The sequence below is a fragment of the Magallana gigas genome, chromosome 8 (assembly GCF_963853765.1).
Source record: "Magallana gigas chromosome 8, xbMagGiga1.1, whole genome shotgun sequence".
NCBI lineage: Eukaryota > Metazoa > Mollusca > Bivalvia > Ostreida > Ostreidae > Magallana > Magallana gigas.
The window spans coordinates 46,367,838-46,392,819 of record NC_088860.1 but is presented as its reverse complement, the minus strand read 5'-3'; the positions used below and the strand labels follow the sequence as shown (position 1 = coordinate 46,392,819).

General features: G+C 31.7%; 3 protein-coding genes across 10 annotated transcripts in view; 2 read left to right on the top strand and 1 right to left on the bottom strand.

Annotated features, from left to right (window-relative positions):
- Positions 1-24,982, bottom strand: part of LOC105339282 (limbin) — a 502,381-nt gene that overhangs the window by 287,669 nt on the left and 189,730 nt on the right. The window lies entirely within an intron of this gene.
- On the top strand, positions 1,484-12,818 carry LOC105330756 (uncharacterized). Of its 8 annotated transcripts, none has more exons than XM_066069515.1 (12): positions 1,484-1,644; positions 1,929-1,997; positions 2,660-2,690; positions 6,253-6,307; positions 8,926-9,222; positions 9,327-9,372; positions 10,002-10,062; positions 10,544-10,649; positions 10,854-10,913; positions 11,229-11,309; positions 11,753-11,793; positions 12,143-12,818. In XM_066069515.1, exons 2-12 carry the CDS (start codon positions 1,942-1,944, stop codon positions 12,152-12,154), a joined length of 846 nt encoding a protein of 281 aa, XP_065925587.1. In that variant the 5' UTR covers positions 1,484-1,644; positions 1,929-1,941; the 3' UTR covers positions 12,155-12,818. The 8 variants fall into 8 exon arrangements, with proteins under 8 accessions (XP_065925587.1, XP_034330860.2, XP_034330859.2 ...); XM_034474969.2 differs by having other exon boundaries at positions 1,495-1,644; positions 8,926-9,192; positions 10,005-10,062; positions 11,213-11,309; XM_034474968.2 differs by having other exon boundaries at positions 1,495-1,644; positions 8,926-9,192; positions 11,213-11,309.
- On the top strand, positions 20,228-23,264 carry LOC105322080 (uncharacterized). Its single transcript, XM_011420604.3, has 5 exons — positions 20,228-20,270; positions 20,484-20,710; positions 21,225-21,302; positions 21,580-21,816; positions 23,003-23,264. Exons 2-5 carry the CDS (start codon positions 20,488-20,490, stop codon positions 23,245-23,247), a joined length of 783 nt encoding a protein of 260 aa, XP_011418906.1. The 5' UTR covers positions 20,228-20,270; positions 20,484-20,487; the 3' UTR covers positions 23,248-23,264.

The following is a 24,982-nucleotide window of genomic DNA, read 5'->3' as shown; positions in this document are numbered from 1 at the left end:
CTTTTAATCTAATCTAATCCCTCAATCTTTATGTAACCGAAGAAAAATGAAGATGGAGTACTGTGTATCTGATGACTTTATTTGTATGATGTAAATATAGAGGCATTAACCTACAAAATAATACATTATCTGGGAAAACTCTAGAGAGCTGTCAGGCTCTCTAATATAAATCCTGTAAAGCACGAAAGGCTTCTAAGTAGATTTGATCGCGTACCAACCAACCAGCAATAGGTATCATAGAAGATGATATAAAAAAGGCATTAGCATTGAACAGGAAAAACCTTATTAATACTCCTGAAAATAACTTCTCTGATTTAAAGATATTACCACTCTTAACTACGCTTTATCCGAATAATATTAATATCATTCCCGTCGTACGTCAACTTAACAACATTCTACGAACTGATGAAAAAATGTCCGAAGTGCTGAAAAATGCAATTTCATCAACAGTAAAAGACAGCCCAGGAATCTCCGAAGGATACTGCGCAAGTCTTTTTTTTTAACGTCAATCTTATTCTGTCAACAAGTGTAACGATCCCCGCGGTGGAACTTGCCAATGTATTAAAGTCGGGAATTCGTACAAGTTCGGGAACAAGAATTTTATTGTTAATGCAAACATGTCTTGTGCCTCAAAAAATGTTATATACAACATAACGTGTAGCGGATGCAATGAATTTTATATAGGAGAAACTGGAACAACTCTACGCACCCGTATTCGTATACACAAACAACACATCATTCAACCCGAGTATAGAAAAATTGAACTTTGTGAACATCTTGATATTTGTGGCCACTGACAATTTTTAGTTTTCCCGTTTTTTAAACTTTATACGGAAACTCCAATTGAACGAAGGGAAAACAGAAAAAAACCATTTAAGAAAGTCACTTAAACCTTCGTTAAATAGTTTGATAAAGACTGTTTCGTCGTCTTTGATTTTATTTGACTATACATGTATACTACGCTATAATTTAATTCTGGTTGGCATGCGCTTTCTGATTGTCTAAAATATTATTTTATATCGTATAAAGAATGTTGCCTTTATCATAGTAAGACTAAGTCAAAAAGTATCAATACGTGGTAAGCTGAAAACCGCGTAAATAACCCCAAAGCGTATGGTAAAATATCAAACAACTTTTACAGAAAATATGTATTATCAGTGCATACACATACACACAAGTTTATTTCAGAAATATAAACAATTGCATATAACCGCATTGTTATCTACGTAGCTATCTATAACAATCTTCAAGCAACGATGATGCATTCTTTTAATTTAAGTAAAAATGATGCATCAAAATAAATTAGAATAACCTTCAATTCATTGTTTACAAAAATTTAATAACAATTGCCTTTCCATATATATTTTGTGTCAGTATAATGCATTTGATCGGCATTCCAAAATTAAGGTTGTATATTTTAAATTACCTATGAGTTATTTAGACTTATCTAGTAGGATATCTAAACGTGTTTACCAATAACAAACTTAGAAGATAACGATTTACTAGATTTTGTGTCGGGTATGGGTTGTTTTATCAACATAGTGTTTGGAGAGCGATACACATTTGATCATAAGACCATACAAAAGCTTTCGTTTTAAATTCTTTAAACAAAGTCAATCCATTATTACGAACCCCACGTGCAAGGTAAGTCTTTTTACAACACGTAAATGTTCTTTTATACTAATATGTTCTTGCGTTTGTCTATTCAAACAGCGATATTTAAACAACTAAAACGAATTAAGAGCTTCTTAAAAGCTTGTTATTCTAAAAGAGAAAGTTACCGATGAACTGCAATTTTTTTTTTATAAAAATATGTTTTTAAACTATAAAGAATTAAATCAACAATGATACAAACAATAAATAAATCCAATTACTTGATCACAAAACAGATGAAGAAATGAACTAAACGAAATTAAATTATATTACAGATTAAAGATATAAATGAGTTACCATAACAGTGTACACAATGAAATGGAAACTCATTATCCTGCCACATTGTAAGTATTTAGAATGGAATACATAGCATGAATTTTTTTCGACCGAAAAACCCGTAGAGAGTTTTTGTATATTGCATATTTTATCATAAATTGCTTTTGTATTGTTTATACTTATAATAATCCTAAAAACAATTTTTTAGATTTACACAATTTTTAACGAACCGCTCTTAAATACATAATGTTTAGCATTATTATTTTCTTGCAATAAAAGTTATGTATTTAAGAAATAAAAAGCAATTTAAAAAAGTCACTGGTGTTTGAATTTGTTTGTTTGCGTGAACAAATCATGTAAAGCACGAAAGGGCTTCTCAGTAAATTTGATCAAGTACCAACCAACTTCATATCCCGGTGAACTTTTTACCATTGCTGTTTATTACTTTATAATTTACGTTTGCAAAAGACAAATCGTTTAGAACTGTTAAAATTACCGAGCTTTTATGTTTACAATAATCCAAGCGACAAGCGATAAGCACGTGCTATTAGCATTGTGACGTTATGAAAAAGTTCATAAAGAATTGAACGTTTTCGCTATTCCATAAGAATATAATATATATTAGGAAACATGTTTGCAAATGTAAATATTTTTCTTTCATTAAAAAACAACTGATGTTGTCCATGGATTAATTTATACGAAGTTTATTTCTTGTTTGTTTTAATTGCAGGGAAGTTACATGTATGAATGCGTCATTGCTGGTAAATCTGCAGTATTTGTTTATATAATTAATGCAATGTACTTAAGACTGAATTATGTAAATAATTGTGTGAACTTATAATTATGTTTAATTAACTTGTCTAATAAATTACGTTAACGTCACTTACGTTTAGAAAAAAACTATTTTATATACTAATGAAAAAAAGACAATAACAAAATGACAACTATCTCAAATATCCATAAAACGAAATACAAATGCAAAGCAGAGGAACACGGACCTCTAAAAAGATAGAGGTAGGATCACGTCACAGCCACCGTGTGCTCGTTGTCGAAATCGGGAAACAAGAGGCCCAGGGGCCACATCGCTCACCTGAGCAACAATGGCCTTCGCAGCAATGGTAAGGCGTCTCGGTGCTAAAATACGGCTGGAAAACGATATTATTTGAATCATTGCAAAAATACTTTGACTGGGAGTATTTTTTAACGAGGCCGGGTCTAATTTGTTCTGCCCTAGATTTTTGGATGAAACTTTTTACATGAATTTCTACTAATATAATTATTATTTTAAGATTAAAAAATAAGACATTTACCACACCGTTTGTTTAGTGGCTCATCACAAAGTGTGTTAATCTTTAACATAGGACCCTATGGGATTTTGCTTGAAATGTATCAATATTGCATATTTTTTACATTTTTTCAAAACTTCTGCCCTAGGGATTTCTTTTTCTGTTCTACATGTTAAAGTTATTGCTTAAAGGCATCTAATGGTAAAAAAAAACCCTTTTACCTCCTGGTTTGTTCCAGGGGTCTTATCAAAGTTGATTTTTGTATGCCCAATTTCCCAGATTCGTCAGATAATGGCTATTTTTTATTTGACAAAAGCGGAAAAGGTGATCTAAATAGTATTATTAAAACATTCAGACATATTTAAGTAATAAAAAATATATAACATCACATATTAAGGGTCATTGATATAAAATACATGGTTACTGTCTGAAATATATGAATTTAGCTATATTTAGGCGGGTTAAGAAAACGTGACAGACGGCTAGGCTTGCTGAACCCTCTTCACGTTTTCGACCCGAGCCCAAATATAGCTTATACTTCGAGACATTTATGTTTATTCCACAATATAACATTATTTTTACGCATCAAACGAGATATTTTCAACAATTTTCGCTGAATATCTGCAGTTGAAACTATCACGCCATGGCGTCAACCAAGCATAAAGATGACGTCACAATACAAATGAAACGCTGCGCGAAAGCGTGCGTACTCGTTCTGTACTCGGCCTCGTTAAAATCTATGTTACATCTATTGACAACGATGTTAAACATTATATTTGATGCTTTTTTGTGACGTCATATATACTTTGTAATCACGTGACGGGCAAATCCTAATATATTTATATTTATATCGCATCGGCGCAGGTGATTAATAGCAATTAATCATTCATTAATCATACATATTTTTAAGAAAAACCCTTTGTTTTGTCATATACTTTGAAGTTCTTGCTTGGGCTTAAAATAAATATTTCGTTTACGGAAGATATTGTTGAAACATTCTACCAAATCATCAAAATGATGCCTAATTTTTCTAATCAAAAGCGATTTACAAAAAATTGTGGTAAATCTGTAGGTTTCCCAAGCACGATTTACATTGGCACTCATATTCTCTTCCAATTTTACGTAAAATATTCTAAAATTGTGTTTATCTTTTACGAGCTCCAAGCTGATTTTTACATGTATTAAACTTTCTTCATTCAGTTGTTTACACGTAGCAGGGAGAGTCTCAAAACCGCTAGTGTATAAATAGTCTTTTACTAAAATTTACCATTTGATACTGGTTTTAATATGAATGAATTCTATACGTCTAGCATTAACGGCAGCATCTATGTAAAATAACCATTCGTAATTATACTGGTTTGACAAAATTCACTTTTAACGTTAAGATACATTCCCCGAGAACTATCGACAGAAATGCAGATCGTGACGTCAAAGTTAATTATGACATCATGATAACAACAAAAACAAAGTCCCAGGGGCAACATCGCTCACCTGAGCAACAATATCCCTAACTCTGATCAAATTAGCATTACAGTATCAAAATCAAAATATCTTGAAACCAAGTACAGTAGATCATTTTCTTAAAAATAATCTGCCAATTTTTATCCACATGTTTTGGTGAATATCAAGCCCCTTTTTTGTTGTACCTGAACCTGTTTTATCTATTCTTATATAATCTTCCCCACTTTTTGGCGCTACTTTATCTAAGGAATCATAGATTGATAAAATCTTATTCTGCAAATCCTCTAGATCTGCTTTTACACAAGTTACTGCTTTTTTGACTGTGAACTTTCCCAAAATATTTTTAAAGATTTTCTTTATATATTCCTATGTTAAAAATTTCTATCCCATTGTGGCCGCGCTCTACCCCCAAGGGCCATGATTTGCCCAAACTAAAATCTACCCTATCTGAGGATGCTTCCACTCCAATTTGAGCTTTTCTGGCATAATTGGTTTTAGAAGAAGATTTTTAAAGATTTTCTCTATATATTCCTTATGTTAAAATTCATCCGCCATTGCGGCCCCGTCCTACCCCAAGAGATCATGATTTATAGAAACTTGAATCTACTTTATATGAGGATGCTTTCACTCCAATTTGAGCTATTCTGCCCTTTAAGTTTTTGAGAAGAAGATTTTCTCTATATATCACTACGTAAAACTTGATCCCCCACCATGGGGACCATGATTTGATTCTACACTACCTGAGGATGCCTCCACTCAAATTTTAGCTTTTCTGGCTTAATAGTTTTTAAGATGGGGATTTTTAAGATTGTCTCTATATATTCCTACGTAAAAATTCATCCCCCATTGTGGCCCCGCCCTACCCCTGGGGACCATGATTTGAAGAAATTTAAATTACACTACCTGAGAATGCTTCGACACAAGTTTAAGCTTTTCTGGCCAAATAGTTTTTGAAGATTTTATTATGTATATTCCCTTGTAAAACTTGAATTTCCTATTGTGGACCCACCCTATCCCCGGGGACCATGATTTGAACAAACCTGAATCTACACTATCTTAGGAGGCTTCCATACAAGTTACTGCTTTTCTGGCCTAATAGTTTTTGAGAAGAAGATTTCTAAAATTTTCAATTTTCTCCCCTTTTAAGAGAGTGTGGCCCTTCATTTGAACAAACTTGAATCCTTTTTATCAAGTAATGCTTTGTGCCAAGTTTGTTTGAAATCTGACGAGTGGTTCTAGTGAAGATGATGAAAATGTGAAAAGTTTACAACAACGACAACGTCAATGACGAGAGATAACGGACAAATTTTGATCAGAAAGGCCCACTTGAGCTTTCAGCTCAGGTGAGTTAAAAACGGCAAAGTCCGTAGACAATAAGCTGATTATTATGTTACAGTTAGTAATAAAAACGTCAGTCAGCATGCGACCCAGTGGAAGATTGTATTTGCTGACATGGTCGTTGTATCGACCATAGAACTTACGAAAAGATGACTTTAAACGCGACTACTGATAGTCTGTTTTATCAACTTGTCAACTTATCAACCAATGTATTAACAAAAAAAAATTTCTCTTACAGATTCTTGTGGTTGTGTTTTTCATATCCATGGCAAAAAGAATTCTGAAATCCTTTGGTATGTCTTACAGTTTCTTAAACGACATTTTATTAAACCCTTAAGAATGTTGGGCACAATTCCCCGGTCTGAGAGATTATCTCGTCAAAGTGCATTTACCCCTGTTTACAACTCCGACCTCTCGGAAATCAATTGAACTTCACTTAAAATTATAACTACTTCTAATTTGTGGGGCATCGTATCAAATAATCACAACTTTTAAGTTTTTAAAATTATTTAGAAAAATGTTGCAGTTATAATAAGGCAAGGTCCAGGTCATGAATTAAGACGCATTATTTCATTGTATTGATTAATTTCTCTTGTAAAACAAGTATGATTTTTCTTCTTGCATCAAGAAGACTAGATGTTAATTAAAAAAAAATACCGATCGTATTTACCTTAAAATTTTAAATTTTTTTTGCCATAAACTATTTATTATCAAGTAAAGAAAATATATTTATAATTAAGCTTTGTTGAAATACGTTTCTCGAACTAAAAAATCTTTCCTTTGTAAAATAATTAATGAAGCACCCCAGATAGCAAGCTTAAGCTGACCCAATGTTGGCATAAGGTTTGCACGTTATCGCTGTTGGTAGAACGACATTGGACCAGCATTAGACCAACATTGTAAATATCACTGTTGGTACATTGCCATCGTTCCAATATTGGACCAACATAGTTAATCCATCGTCGGTACATGAACGTTGTACCAACGTTTGACCAACATCATAATGATCTCAGTTTGCACGAATACACTGTACCGATGCCGGGCCGTCTGACTAATATGTGTGTTATGAATAAATAAATAAACAAATGAATAAATAAATAAATAAAAAAGTGGTTACGAATACTCAGTACAATACCGATCAGACCCAACTTAACACTAGAGTAAACCCAAAACTAAACCCAGGGTTTACTTTTGGAGTTTACTTTGGATATACTCTAGGTTTACTTTTTGAAAATTTGGGTCCACTCGGGGTTTACTTATTTATTTATATATTCATCTTAAGCTTGCTATCTGGGGTCCACTCTAGTAAACCCGGAGTAAATCCAGAGTAAACCCAGAAAGTAAACCCAGGGTTAAGTTGGGGTGTTCTTTCTGTTAGGTTGGGTCTGTACAGATGTCGGGCCGATGGACTGTAATGGGTATTGTGAATAAATAGATAAATAGCTTTTTTACTGATGAACAACGTATACATTTTTATAAAGTCTTTATAGAAGTTATCGATCAAAAGTCTGTTATCATTAAAAATACCAAAAGATAAATTTGTCTAGTGTCTGCACTTAAAAAGAGAAATGCAGTATCACTGCATAGTAACTTTTTCGCACTTGTGAATGAAACATTACCGCCAAAAGAACTGTGATGTCATTCTTGACAAATTCATCCAATTTGTTCCGATGGCATCATCATGGCTGTCTGCAGGAATAAATGTAAGTATACAGATGTTCTTTACAGATATTTATTATACAATCTTGACTCTCAACACTTTTCCCAATATCAAGAAGTTAAATTTGTGCATGGGTGAAGGCAGGGTATATCTCCCTTCTAGCATTTTTACCCTAAAGTTAAGTTTTTTTAACGTTTTTTTTTCTATTACCTCTGACGGTAATGCTGAAATCAAAAATTATTTACACCTATCTCTTTAGACGCATTCAATAACTGAGGATTTTTTCTGCTTAATTAAAAACAAAATAATGCATTTGTAATTCTTATCAATTATCTATTTAAAGATATCCTAATTTTTAAAATTTGCAAAAACAGGCTTTTAAAGTTATCAACGAGGTTAAGACTGATACGTAATTGAACTAGATAGTGACCAATTGCATCAAGTGATTCTTTAATGTTCATCACATTGGAAAGAAGAATGAGAATAGGAAAAGAGAAAACAAATGAAAGAGATCCAAGGGATGCGGACGTACATCGACTATTAGAAACAATTGTCTTTTTTAGAATTTAGTTCATATCATCCATTTTATCATTATAGTGTACCCCTGGTACGTTTTTAAAAGATGCACAAAACATCAAATTGATTATTTTTTTTTCTGTTTGAAAATGATTGATATAAATGTAATTCTACTTTAATATTTGGTACGATTTAAGAATTCACGAGGAGAATGTGTGTGTCAATCTTCTTTTACAATTAATTATAATGAATTATAAGAGATTAAATTTACTGTTAATATCAATTGTAAGATCCTCTAATAAGGGTTAAGTTTGAAGTATACTGGTTGGATTAAAATAAGATTGCAGTGGCTCGTCAATGGGCCAACACTAAAACTTTGAATCTACTGACAATTAGTCAAAGTCACAGCAACGTGTTGGTGCAGTGTTTCGCCGATGAGCAAAATTACATTGGGCCGATGTTATTTTCCGACATTGGTCCCATATAAATGATAACATCGGTCCAAAGCTGGACCAATTAAAGCTTGCTATCTGGGGCATATCCTTGTTTTCCCTTGTCGTAAATTTGGCAATATGTCGATGGTACCTTTTTTTGAGGAAGACATTTTCAAAATACACTAAAATGTTGCATACAAAAAACAATTAAAAAAATGATTAAAATATAATGGTCTTAGAAAATATTTTGTCAAAACCAATGCACTATTTTCATGATCAGATAGTTCAGTTTCTTTAACAGGCCCGAAGATCACCGACTTCAATCTCATTCTTGTTGCCGTGGGACCAAACATCTTAATCGGATTAGAAATCGCTGTTGAAACCTACTTTCCACTGACATTTCTTACAATTGAAAAGTTTGCAAATGAAACACATTCAATAATAAAAATTCCGAACCCAGAAATCGACACGCAAAACAAAACAATCAAAGTACTGAATGAATGCTGCTTTTGTGAGAGCATTGTTTCTTATCAAGTAACCGTGGAAAACATATTTAAAAAGGACTTAAGTGAGAAAATACATATATACCTATTTCAAGGTAACAGATGTGTCATTAAAGCAATGCTTCTTATTATATTTTGTTCACTGTATTTCCTAAACAAAATTATAGTTACTCTTTTAACTTATTGTTTATTCAAACAGCCCCTTTCACGGAAAGTTTCAGAACAGATCGACATAAATATCTAAGGTAAGTGAAGAGTTCAACTGACATCAAAAATACATTTGTGTGCATTACACAAACTTTTAAACATTTCTGTGATTCTGTCATTCATTTGTTTCAGCAGTCTAAAATTTATTCTCTGACAGTTCAATATTAGTGAGCTTCTTAATATAAGATCGTAACTAGTGATAACAGTACTGCTATCCTTCACAATTCGACTGTCTCAGATAAATCAATAATGAATTTCAATGGCAGTGTTTTAATACGATATGTGCCCCAAACACTTTAAACTGATATGCTATTGGATGCAGAACTGTGTTCGGCATTTATCCATTGTATACTATTTGAAAAGTATTCTGGTGAATAGACTGGTTTCAAATTGCCGTTTCTATAGTCATTCTAAAATTCTAAAATAAAATAATTAGAAACGGAATTATCGTTTTTTGAAATAGTGAAATAAAGTTCACGATAACACCTTCTAGCATGGTAATATGCAAACAAAGAAAACAGATTTTAAAACACTTCACAGTTTGGTAAATCTATTCAATAAATTCAAATGAAGGAAATTGCATATCTTTTAAAATATGTCAAATTACTTATACGATGATACAATGCTAATAATATACGTTAAACATTTCTATAATTCTGTTCAAAAGCAGCGGAGCAGGAGAGAATCGGCAGAGTGACGCGAAATTGAACAGAAATAGGTCCTACCAGGTTCGTTACATCCTTTATTAGCAACTTCGACAAACTTTGTTCAGCTTGTTGTAAAAAGTAAAATCTACAAAGTGCAACCTTTCAAAATCTCGATATGCTTTATTTATGTGTAGTTAAAGTTAGTATATTTAAAGATGGTTTACCTCCCAATTATGTCTTTTTCTGTATTTTTATTATAATATTCCACGCAATATGTAAAAGTAATGACTGATACTTTTACGCGTTTTCTAAAAATAATTAAGTTGCATTAAGATTACATCTGCTGTTACATTCAAATGAGCAATCGTGAAAAAAACCTTATTTTTATTCTTTAAAAAATGAAAGCGTAACTAAATATATGACAGGTAATTAATTTAGCAATGTAAAAAAAATGTAGCTTACGTGTTATGCAAGCTATCAACTAATCTGAAATAGCATAGCGGTAGGGGTTTGGACCTTAAAACTAGTTGCCCTAATCTCAAAATGAATATAATATATTCAGGATAAAACCAGTTTGAAGCACATAGGAACCCAAACTATGTTTACTTCCCTCAAGAAATACGACGACCCTGCAAAACTTTCAGGCCGTTACAGACGTAGCAAGAGAGGTAATGAGAGAATGCTAGATAATTAATGTAATTATTGGTTTTTTTTTTGGATTACGGTAGATATGTATAAGTATGAAATAAATATTTATCTAATTTTTGTAATATATCTCAAAATCTGCGTAAAAATGTCTCACCCTTACAAACATTTTTCATTCATACATAACTTTTGAATATCGATTTCAAATGTCTTTCACTTTTTCAAAGGTAGCGAGTTTACCTACGTAAATCTAGACCCTGAGCAGTGCATGAGGTGTTTAAATTTCGGTAAGGATTTTTTAAACTGTTTTAAATTGAACTCGCAAAATGTCCACTGCCCTGAACTTGTTGTATAAATTTGTCATTCATGCCTTGAATTTGTATTTTGCTATATGGACTTTTGAGACGGCTGATAAATTGTGACTGTCAATTTTCATTGTAATCTGTGTTTTATATTTTATTATATGAAATGATATCTGCAATGCATAACATATAAAATCATGCATTTAGATGGATTATTTTGTTGCACTTATTATAATTGATGATTAAAAAAAAGATTGAGTTTAAAAGTAGCACTTTTTGTTAAGGATTTGCAAAGTGCAGTTTATGTTCGGCACCCTACTGCAGCCCTCGGTGTAAAAGTAAAGACTTCAGGGAGCACAGAAACCAATGTCCGGAAAGGAGGTCAAAACCATATAACACTTAATAATTTATCATAAGACCACCTTAAAATGTACTCATATTCAGTGCTAAATGTTAATTATTTTTCTTATTTTATGAAATCCATAGATACTATTTTATACGGTTTGTTTAACTTTCGCTTTTAACAATGACACCATAATGTAAGTAAAACAACGTTCATATAAAATATGTTATACTTTTTTTGTAAATTTTTACGATATCATTTTATTCTGCTTATTTATTACGAATGCCTTTTAATATTGTATTTTGTTATATAAACAATTATGTATTTTTGCATTTTGTGAGGAAAATGTTAATACATCTGTTCAAGCTATATAACTAATAATCGTTTCAGTTTTTTTTATTGAGAGCTTATTTGCGTAACGTTAACTGTACAGTAGATTATTTTTCATATTCAACTTTATATTCATTCGGGTTTTTTTTAGATCAGAGGAAAAACGACGACAAGAAAAAGACCAGGAATATGGTATGTATCGTATCTTTTGCCAGGTCTGTTTCTACATATATTGCTTGTATTTAGTATTCATATTTTATCTCTCATTCTTAATTTTTTTAATACAAAACCTTTATGTTTAATATTTTTTGTTAAACATCATTTTTTTTATGTTTTATGATATATTTTTCAATAGATAAAAATTTGGGTTTTTTTAATCAAGCTGTAAAATTTCATTTTAAAAAAAAATTAAAACAAAATATTTTGAGATTTACAACACAATTGCATTGATGTATTTTTCAATGATTTGACAGGAGTGCAGTGATGGAAATTTCATTATTCAAACTTTTATATGTATTTCTGACACGATCTTCTTTTTCAGAGATCCGTATAAAATCCTTGCATGAGGACATAGAGCGACTTAGGGACTACGGCCTGTGCAAAATATGTCTAGAGGAAGAGGCACGTGTCGTTTTTGATCCATGTGGCCATCTTTGTTGTTGTGGTGATTGTTCAAAACAGCTTAAGGCGTGTCCAATGTGTAGAGACGATGTGCAAAAATCTATCAAAGTATTTACTTAGATTTACAACAAACTGGAAAAAAGTATATTTTGAGTAGAAAAGGGGTAAAATGACATTCCTTGGAAAATTACTGTGCGATTGGCATATTGAAAAATTGTTCATAGTAAATGTATTACCAGACTCTTTGGATATAAACACTATAAATAAAAATACCTAATTCACAATCAATGTTTCTAAACAATGATGTCTACCACGTTTTAACGATGTTCTAGAAAGTACATAATATATAATTATATTTTTGTGCAATTTTGAGTTAAATACTGGATGTAAACAGTGAAGGTCTTCCGATCGTTGCCTGACGTCATCGGGAGCATTCCGAAATAATTTACTGTAATTGTCTTTACTGGGATTCGTGTTTTGCCAATATTGATATGTCATATCTTGATTTAAAGGTGAGTTATTTAAAATGTAATGACAATATTGTTTAAGTGGTGTTTAAGTTGAAATCGCGGAATTCAATTAAAATAATGAATTGCAAATGTGTTTTTTTTTATTTCTCTTTCATTGTTTACAAATAGATCTTCAAAGTTTAACAGCAATTGCATAAATTAAAACATTTAAGTGTTATGTTAGATTCTGACTGTGTTATTAGACATTGTTCCTAAAAACTTTCGTGTCAACATGAATTCAAAAATTTACTTAACATCTGTCTTGAAAAGAGATTAAGAGAGTGTAGAATCAGACCAGAGTCAGGTTTATCTAAAAGGTAATGCAAAAAGAAAGAAAGTAGTACACGGAGTTTATACATTGAAATGGTACACTGAGTTTATAAACTGAAATAGTACACGGAGGTTATACACTGGAATAGTACACGGAGTTTATACACTGAAATGGTACACTGAGTTTATACACAGAATTGGTACAGTAAGTTTATACACTGGAATAGTACACGGAGCTTATACACTGGAATGGTACACGGAGTTTATACACTGAAATGGTACACGGAGTTTATACACTGAAATGGTACACGGAGTTTATACACTGAAATGGTGCACGGAGTTTATACACTGAAATGGTACACGGAGTTTATACACTGAAATGGTACACGGAGTTTATACACTGAAATGGTACACGGCGTTTATACACTGAAACGGTACACGGAGTTTATACACTGAAATGGTACACGGAGTTTATACACTGTAATGGTACAAGGAGTTTATACACTGAAATGGTACACGGCGTTTATACGCTGAAATGGTACACGGACTTTATACATTGAAATGACATGCGCGCTTCTATATGTTTTATACAATTAATATTGAAACTATACGATACAGTTTTATACAATTAATACGATGTGCCAAAATCTTCCGAGGAACATTACTGTTTTGTTTTTATTTAGCAAAAATAGAGTCTGTGCAAAAATGTCTGAAAACTATATCAACAATTTTTTGCACAACAAGTTATGTGTTAAGTCAACGTTATAGAAACTCGAGGAAAATGTTTGGTGAGTACTTGTCTAAAATGGTAAAAACAAAAACAGCAATTCTAGGATTGTATAGTATATAACAATGTATACTGGTTTTAAATTTAGATCTTTACATAGTCTTTCTAAACTACTATCTTGCTTAACGAGGCCGGGTCTAATTTTTTCTGCCCTAGATTTTTGAATGAAATTTTTTACAAGAATTTCTACTGATATAGTTATTATTTTAAGATAAAAAAATAAGACATTTACCACACCGTTTGTTTAAGGGGTCATCTCAAAGTTTGTTAATTTTTAACATAGGACCCTATGGGATTTTGCTTGAAATGTACCAAATTTGCACATTTAAACTTCTGCCCTAGGGATTTCTTTTTCTGTTCTACATATTAAAGTTATTGCTAAAAGGCATCAAATTGTAAAATAAAAAAAACCTTTTACCTCCTGGTTTTCCAGGGGTCTTATCAAAGTTATTTTTTGTACGCCCAATTTCCTAGTTTGTCAGATAATGGCTATTTTTTATTTGACAAAGACGGAAATGGTGATCTTTATTGTATTATTAAAACATTAAGACATATTTAGGTAATAAATAAATATATAACATCACATATTAAGGGTAATTAATATAAAATACATGGTTAATGTCTTGAAATAAATGAATTAAGCGATATTTAGGCGGGTTAAGAAAACGTGACAGAGGGTTAGGCTTCACGTTTTCGACCCGAGCCCAAATATAGCTTATACTTCGAGACATTTATGTTTATTCCACAATGTAATATCAATTTTACACATCAAACGAGCTATTTTCGACAAATTTCGCTGAATATCTGCAGTTGAAACTATCACGCCATGGCGTCAACAAAGCAAAAAGATGACGTCACAATACAAATGAAACACTGCGCGAAAGCGTGCGTACTCGTTCTGTACTCGGCCTCGTGAAAAGCAGACGATGAAAAAATATCTTATTTTAATTAAGACCTTCAAAGAAGATTTTCAATTAACTTTAGAAATTTGACCATAAGTATGAATATCATGTATCAAAATTTCAAAGAAGAAAATCGTACTTTTAATTAAGGTACGCAAAAAATTTTGAAGCATTACATAGGATTTTGTTTTTTACATAAACACAAGAGCTTTTGCAAAGTTCAATTTCAGTTAAACGATTTATTTTGTTATTTGGTTTTGAAGGTGCATGATTGAAACTGATAATGGATACAGTTGCAAATAGGCTGGAAACAGGCTTGAATGAAGACCAACATGCTTAAAATAAATAAAGAACAATTTTTTCTCTCCTTAAATCAAATCCGTAGCATTTTCAAATTGCACGATAAATTTTGATAGTAAAATCGTTAAGGCACCATCCTTTGTTAAAAAAACCTTGATGAACTTTTCGAACGGTCTCTTGGTATGTATTACCAGATAAGTTTAATTTCAAAACAATGTTTCTGCCAACTACGTCATATTGGATTGAAAGGAATGAGGAGAGTGCAGGTGATTGACTGATCTATTGAAAATGTTTTAAGGTTGTTCATAAAAACAAATTATCATTGAAGCAACATCCCATGTTGATTTTCCAAAATTTTAATTGTATTTAATTTGTTTTGATAACTTCTTGTGTAGGGTTTACTAGAGGCTCTCATTATTTGGCTAAAGGATTTGCTGTAGAACCTCTCTGTTTATCGATCCAGAGTGGGGAATGTATATTGAGGGACACGATGGAATGAAATCTTACATGCATGGTGCAAAGTACATGTATAAGACTGATTCTTTTAGGGGAAACATGAAAACAGTTCATAATCACGATGTACCGCGTGCTGTTTGTCTAATTCGCCAACGACAGTAAATCAGATGTTTCTAGGTGAGTGATGAAAACATGTCTCACATATATGTTGACGATATCTAAGCATTGAATCATTACGTTTTGAAAGATGGAGATTTAAATTTTTACAAATCATCATTCTTAGAGGTAGGATTGGGCCACAATGAGGGGGTAGGGTCCAATTTTTTACTTTGTAATTTATGGAACAATTCTTCAAAATCTTCTTTTCAAAAACCATCTGGTACAAAATATGATTAATGTGCCCGCAGAAGTTCAGGTGGTTCTTAAAATGAAGAAGGTTAGCTTTTTTACTTGGTCGAGGGTTCTTTCGAGGTATATCTTTCTCAGTATCTGCAGATGTCGAGTATTGTGTCTTCTTTGGCAGCTGTATTTGTAGCAAAAACACTTCAATCTGAAACTGGCACTTCACAGTTAAATCATGTCATATTGAATGAAGCAGGCTAAAATTCCGAGGTTTTTGGGAACATTGTTTTTTATTTATGATATTTCTCCGAGCATACAAATACAGTAGCATACGCATCTTGCAAAGCGAGATGCAGAACCAGAGCATACTAGACGTATATTTTTTTTAATTTTGAAGTTAAACATTTTATTTCATATATATTTTCAAACAATGAAACAGAAAAAAATGATTTTTTGTTTTACTCAAATGTAGATAACATGTTTAAAATAAAAAAAAGAGGAAGAGAAAATATGGGATTCTTGAAAATTAATATATTACTTAAAATTGAATAAAAATACCAATTTTACAAAATAGATAATCATATTAAAGAAAACAAAATGTTTACGACAAGTAAGATTTGGTGGGGGAATTACGGCATTAGTTGAGGGAGGGGGTGATACTTCCGTCAAAAGAGACCGGGATACTATTTTTCCTAAGAAAAAAAAACCAAAACAAAATGTGCACAATATATTTGCAACACATGACGTGTATTTTAAGAGCAAGAAGTCATTTCAATAGACACCAGAGATTCACACCTTATGTTTGAAAAATCGACGACACTAGATGCGTTTAATATATTTCCAACACCTGCTATTTTAAAATAATGAAGCCCATTTCGATGGACATATGAGCTTTACGCCATTTTAAATCACATTGTAATTTTGCATCAAATTTGATGGTTATCAGCACCATTATGTTCAGATCGAAACTAGTGAATTTTCATATTTATTAAACTTCAAATAAAATGCTTTACACTTTAATAACATTTTAAATGTCCTTCTCTGTATCTTCCTTAGAGGTTGGAACATTATCATTAACTTGGAGGATCGTAATAAATATCCTCCCATTGCACTGTGAGCACTGAGGCAATCATCAGATTGTTTAAACAACATGGGGGAATTATTTATTTAACACTTACCTGATAGTCGTCATTTTTCTTTTCAACCTGTCAAGGGTCGCAACAAATTTCAACTAGTAAACCTGTTTCTCCTTACGGCCTATGCAGACAAACAGCACGTTCTCTATTGGATGATTTAATCATGTGATCATTTGAAAATTTAGATAGACGTGGATTAATACTCAATTCTGGATGCTTCATGGGGAATGGGATTTCGCATAGGAAATGCTATTGATTTTTACCTTTTTCTTATAATGTTGAAAAACTCATTATAAAGCCTACACATTGTTATTTTTAATATATTTTTTGTTAAAAGTGTACTTTTGGCAAGACAGATATTAGAAATGTTCTAATTGATTATAATAATTGACGGATGTTAATCATATGTTAATGACGAAGGACATAATTGAAAAATTTGTTTAAGAGAGATGAATGTTTCGTAATATTTAAATGCCGACTTTCTGGCTTTTTAATAAACGGGTTCGTAGAAAGTACCATATATGAGATTAAATTGAAAAATTATGTACTAAAAAATTGTGACTAGCAAGAATACTTTCTAATTTGCATGACGTTTGTTTTAATGGAGCTGTTATAATGGCTTAAACAAAATACGATCATGGTATTTAGAAAATAGGGATTCATCAATTCAACAACGAAATTCATAGAAAATCGACTTAATTTTGCAACAATTTCGGACTTTGTTAAAATTACAAAAGATACTAGCGGGTCAGGGTTGAACAGCATTACATGTATTTGGTTTTTAATTGTAGAATCCAGAAGTTGAAATTCAACTTAGTGATCGGATGCAATTTCGTTGACATGTATATAATCTGTTGGAAGTGAAAAAAGTGCCACAAATCGAACGATTAGATTTATCACAAAATGTGAAGTTATGAAATATTAGCGGAAAATTATTCAACAGAAAATGTTTTTTTTTAAATCTTCTTGAGTACCTAGGAAAAAACCCAGGATGGTGTTTAGCTTCTGACATAAATAGCTTAAACATTATATATATGAGGAAACAGTCTTTATGAACAAATTAAATTTGTTCCGAAAATCTTTATAATTAGACAGTGGATAATAAGGGAAGCCTAATTGCATTGTCATTTCATGGTATACGTTACGACTATTCATAAGAGCTGAAGGATGTGAAATTATCATGTCTGTATGTACACTACAAAATAGGCATTAATGTTTTTTTGGGAAGAAAAGCAATATATTCGAATATGAGATAATATTTACAATTTTTATTGTTGCAATGCTGTAAAGGAATAAAGTGAATTAAAACTGCAGAAAACATAATTATGAATTTTGTCTCTCTGACTTATACGGTTTTAGCACGGTGCAAGGTGCTCAATTTGCGAAAACATATAAGATGCTACAGGAACCTAACTGTAAACATAGGATTAATTTTCTGTTGTTTGCAAATGCGCAATTTCGTCTTGTATTAAAATCCAAAAAGTTACAAAAGACTTAGTAAAGGTAAATGTAGACTCCACAAGAAACTTGCGGATATACATCTACTTTTTCTCCAAGTAAACAGTTTTCAACCACAATTCTTACTCCTCCGAAAATGTTAATACTAAAACTACGATCGGCGCTATGATTTAACCTGTATAACGATAAAAAGTTAGCTTTGTTTATATGTCTAAGGAGTTGTCTCGTAAAGGCTACTATTTTGTACATGCTTGCAGTTTCTTTCTCTTAAATTGCCCTCGTTTGTGGTTCTGATCAACCCCATTCATTTTTTTGAACCAGCCTGATATATAAAAAGGTTCGATAAGTTTGAGCTTCTTTGAATTCAAGGTAAAAGTGCTAAAAATATGCAAGCCATGTAATATTCCCTGTTAAAGCAGTTAGAATTACACTCTCGTATAAGACTAAAATGGACAGCGACGAATAACCTTGGTACACATACATATTACCTCAAGTTCAAGTTTTTAGCATATCTAATTATACTATTGCGTAACATGCATATTTGTCTACAATGTGAAAACGTCACACAAGCCGTCGCTGGATGGCTATACAAGTCACAAGGCTACGTCAATTTATTTGCTTTAAAACATTGGCAATGAACAAACAACTGATAATAAATAGCTATCATTTGGGAGGACCTAATTAGATAGGGGCATTTCATGAATAGTAAATAACATTTTCAATGCAGATTTGTAATTAAGGTACCTGGTTCCCACTTCTTTGTCAAGAAATGTTCTTAATGTGAAGACAAAAAAAAAAATTCCCTTCAAAATTCCCTTCAAAATAGGGAACGGTATATAAATACAACCATGTTCAATTCACTGGATTTACCTTTTGCCAGAATAAAATAAAGATAAACCAGTGAACGTATAATAAGTCATCACAATTGATGTATTTTTCTTTCTTTGAGAATAAAGTGGTTTTTAAAAACATTAAATCCTAATTTTGTTTAAGTTTAAAGTTTTTCATAAGACAAGTGTAATTGTATCTATTTTGGGATCAATTTGGCAGCCTTTTTATATTTTGTACAAAAGAAATCCACATTTTAAATGTGAAAAAAGAGAATGCGGTTTTCTAAACTACTAATATATTAAAATAATAGACTCGAATTGTTTGGTTTTAATACCGAGAAATCGGAAGAGTACTGACTTTTGTTTTATATATTTTAAACATCATTGGTACTTAAAGAATACCACTTTATTTTTATTTTTTCTCAATCAAGATTCGCTTATTATTAATCAACGAAAACTCCTTTAAAAAATCCAAAATTATCAGGATTTTTAGATTTAACAATCATGCGCATGCGCATTACATTCCCGTTTATGTTTCCACGATATCACATTTGCATGGATAAACTCAGAAACGATATTACAAATACAAGTAAAATTTCATTATGAAAAATCCCGAAAGTTTCGAATGGGAATATGGTGTATAAATTCGAAGCGAGTAAAAAACGTCGGTGAAAAAGTGTTGAATTATTCATTAATATGAATTAAATTTTGAGATGAAAGATATTTACAGCCTCAAAATGGTTTGTTATGAATGATTTAACTGTTATTATCAAATGTTGTATTTTATCTTTTTATATCTAATTAAAATAGTTTAATTGTTTTAGTCAATGCTAAGAATGCGCAAATAAAAACGAACTCGATTACGAGAATAATCACATCCTTAATTTAAACTATCGATAATGTTTCGTTTCACATTTCAATTTGATTATGATATTACGTGTGTTTTGCAGTGTCATGTTTACATTTATGTTTTCAAATCATATAAATAAATGAAGGGGGTTGAGATTTTTTTACTGTAAAACAGACGATAAACAGCACTCCTATTAATACGTTCTAAGGTATTATAACCGTTACAGGTTATTTCTGCTATTTGTTGATAAAATGCACGAATATCTAAATTTCACAGTTCCAATCAGGAGAGATACTTATTTACATTATGACAATAATTTAGAAGTTTGTTCCTACTGCATTAGATTTACTGATGTTTGATCTTTGATATGTTCAGGATATGCATTTTTGTATAATTCGTACTTGTTTTTAATTGTTCCCAGGACGATGGCAATCTTACTGACGTTATTGCTCGTTGTTGCTACTCAGGGTGAGACGAACACCGGAAGTTGTAAGGAAATGTTACAGGGTTACCTGACAGGACAACTGTCGTCTGCTCTAGGAGCGTACCAGGTAGAAGCTTTGAGGCGGGAATTCAAAAGTTTTACTGATGTGATAGAAAAATCCATGAAGAAGTTTAAGGAAACAGTGAAATCCGAAGTAAATGCACGTACGTAAGATAAATGTTTTTATCACATATACATCAATTTTCTATCATAATTATATTAATTTACAAAATTTAGTCCGATTTTTCCACTTAACATAATGTGATTTTCCTAAACTACATCACCTTTTTCTAAAACTAAAGACTTAGTTAATAGTAAATGAAATATGCGTTCCCGAAATTGAAAAAAAAAAGAGTTCCTTTGAAAATTGCATTTCTTGATAAGTAAACGTTGTACAATACAATTAATTCCGAAAAGATAATTTAGTTAATATTTTGATTTTTGAATATAAGTTTATATTTGAAGGGTACGTAATGAATTGATCATCATTACTGTAACTTGATCTAAATCTCCGGGTTACGCCTTGTTACCAGGCTTCGCGTCTTGTTTGATTTGGTGATCCGCGCCTGTTAACTCAACTTGATCCGATCCTTTTGATCAAGATACTTTACTGAAATATGTCCAGGAGTTTAATTATGAATTATTAGAATCAAAATTAATTTATTTGTAATTTAACAGACACCGGTAACAGTAGTGGAGTTTACACCATTTGGGGAAAGAAAATGTGTCCTTCTACTGCCGAATTGGTCTATTCTGGTAAGAAAAGTTATAGTTGTCCTTCGTTGACAATTCTTAGTCTGGTAGATATGTAAATACATGTATTATTCTTTGTACTTCATAGACTGAAATTGATATTAAAAAATGAACAAGTGTGGACGAAGAACGGGTCCGAATCAATATTTAACATTTCAGTTTAATAATTTTAGCTGAATTATTTGCTAAACATTTTGATACAGAAAAATTTCATTATAAAAATATTTCATTTCGTAGAAAACTTAATTTTACAAACTAATTGTTTAAAATATTTTTGTAGGGTTTACTGGAGGTTCTCATTATACCTACAAAGGAGCAGCTGTAGAACCTCTTTGTTTACCTAGAGATCCAGAATGGGGGATGCACACTGATGGGTACGAAGGATCCAAAAATTACGTTTTTGGTGCAGAGTATCAAACAAGTTCTTTCACAGGCAACATCCAAAGACTTCACGATCACGATGTACCGTGTGCAGTTTGTCTGGTTCGCCAAAGGTCCGTTGTTCAAATGTTTCCAGGTTAGTAAGACACTTGAATCGTATGTGTGTCTTATAGATATGTTACACTTATATATATATCTACTAGAAAAATTTTCCTCTTTCATAATAACTTCAAAGAAATATTATCAAGCAATTTTTAATTATCATCCAACGCTTACATAAGTTTTTATCTGATACTATATATGTAGCTTTACGGCATAAGTATGTAACTGTATTAAAGTTTTCTTATTTCACGAGTACAAACTGCAAAGCAATTTCTAAAAGGGTTTCCCAAATATAATCAAAGACGATATGCATATATTGCTACTGGTGACGAAACATGGGTTTATTATTTCGAACCAGTAGGAAAAATTGGAAACAAAATATCACTAACTAAACACGGTAGAAGGTACGTATCTCTATAGAGCATCAATTCTGCTTGGAGTAATTTGAATTTTGTTTTTCAAAAAATGTTATTCAAAAGGCAGTTCTGAAGAAACAAACAAAAGAGAAAAGCATAACTTTAAAAAGGAGATATTTTTCCCTGCAAAAAATCATAAAACATTTTGGTTCCCTGATTCCTGATGCATCTTACAGCACTAATAGTTTTTTTTGTGCTGACTGCTTAATTAGTTCAGACTTTTATAGCAGTAATGTAGGATAACAGAGAGAAACAAAAAGGCCCAAAAGTGCAAATGTTAACCAGATTAACTCACTCTATTGCTGTCATACCCGAGTAATCACATGACCTAGATTTAAACCTAATGTGATACCTTGCTGACCAAATTGAATACCCTATTGATCAATCTAGCAAGCTATTGAAAACTCTACCGGTATTCTGTAATTCGCTGTAATTTATGTTTTACACGATACCAATCATGTTACGCAGAGGAGTTTTTTTTTCTATTTGTCTCTTTGTATAGAGATGTAATTCTCTTCTGATACTAATTTTTAGTTATATTTTATAAAAGCACTAAACAATCTTAATACATAAACGTTTTATTGCTATAAAACAAAGGGACGCATTTTATTACTGTTTTTTGGAGATTAATTTTACACTTCGAAATAGATTTGCTTGCATATCAATTCCCGTCATGATAGATAAAAAAGACAAAAAGATCGTTTTTATTATTATGATATAAATCGTATTTTCTGTGTAATATTCTTTGATTGGAGTTGACATGTAATAAAAGTAAAGTCTCATATAATTTCAATGCCTTTGTAGCAAGAAAAACGTGTTACATAGGATGGACGTTGGAATACCATGGTTACCTTATGGCGGGTTATTATGATCATGCAGCTGGAACCACTTACACCTGCATTGACAGTCTTCCAGACACCTTACATGGTGGTTCTAACTTCAAGGGTGGTAAACTCTTCTATCCTGTAGAGGCTTATTGTGGATCCTTGAAATGTCCTCCTTATGTTGCAGGAAGAGAACTTGTGTGTGCTGTTTGTTCGAAAGAATAAAATGTACAATATTTGAAAAAGCACAAAGATTTTTATATTGAAATATTCAAGACACTTATTTGCCATGTAGTGATGAATTCATAGTATTGTATAGTTGTAAAAGAAAATTATTTTCTGCTAAATCTCCCTTAAGTGTTTAAAAAGTATTATTTTTCTTAAAACAGAACTTCCGTAACAGCTTAACAAAACCATAATAATTACAAAAAACATGTTACAGACCATTGCAATTTATCCATATGCACATAGTTAAACTTTTTCTAGTATTCAAAAATTAACAAAAAAACCAAATTATGATAACCAAAAAAACCCAACAAAAAAAAACAAAAAAAAAAAACAAACAAAACTTTATAAATGTTAATAGACATATTGATACCACAATTTAACCGATTTCTGCTAACAGGAGAGTTGGTATTGAGCTGTATGTGAGCTGTTTATCTCAAAAATAGCTAGCTACTAACATTGGCACACTTACTTTGCTAATTTTTGTACGGTTGAGCGGGTTCTAACGTAATCAAGGACGAGTGTGAATCTCTTCACAAATCATCGTCAGATTCTTGGGCATACATATCCGACACTAGGGCAGTCTTATATACATGTAAGTATATCACGATAATGGTGAGTTGTAGCATGTTTGGAAAAAAATGGAAATATCAGAAGCATGAATTTGATTTCATTATTTATTTACGAGTTATAAAAAAACACTTCAAAACAATTGACAATACACAATAAACTTTATATGAAATCATCATGGGGTTATGAAGTGTTTTGATGCTCATTCAAACAAACTCAAGACGAGTTGCAATACTTGTGAATAATAACTGTGAATTTTCCGTATGAAAATTAGACGGAGGTTCAAGACACCGTATAACGATTTTTTTAAGCGGTTGTATTTTTAACCGAGCTCATTTCGTTAGCAATGAATAAGCTACAGTTACTGTGCATGGTACCTTATGTTGACTGAACAACAGTTTTGTTCTCCGCACAAAAATGTACATTTAGTTTCAACAAAAAATAACGTAGAATGTGTACCATGACATTTGGTCATTTTATGTTTACATCTGATATATTTAATCAAAGTACTGAAGTACTGACGGGAGTTGATTTTATCGATTATCATTTATTTTAAAATCAACTTATCTTGCATGGCAATTAGTTTCTAGTCTATATTTGAATTACGCACTTTTTTATTAAAGGAATTTTAGACTTTTCCGATAAAAGTTCGAGAAACCCCATATAAATCATGTTGTGTAATATTTAAAGATAGAGTTCAAACTATGAATACGTAATCGAAGCAATTCTAAAAATTGTATGGATCCAAGCACTATTGATATTGAACTTTAGTCTCGTTCAACGAACCGTTCGGCTGTCTCCGACAAGCAAGAGCGCCTCTCTGCTTGTCGGAGATTTACGGAGACAGCCGAGCGTTTGGGTGAACGAGGCTATATTAAATTCTGGCGTAGGAATACATGAGACTATAAAATATATATTAGTTGTTCGTATTATATAAAATCTGACTATTTTCAAAGTGTTTATTGATTAGTTTCCTTGAAGAACAATGCTTCAGCATAAATTACATCGAATTTGTCTATTTTTTCAAGCACTAAGTCTTGTCAGCGGTGATGATTTGTGCTGAGGTCCAAACACTGTTTCACTTTCGGTTTGCCAGAGTAACTGCATAGGAGAGTTGAATAAAATCAACTCCCAAAAATCATATAGTACCCAATCTTTCTGTAAT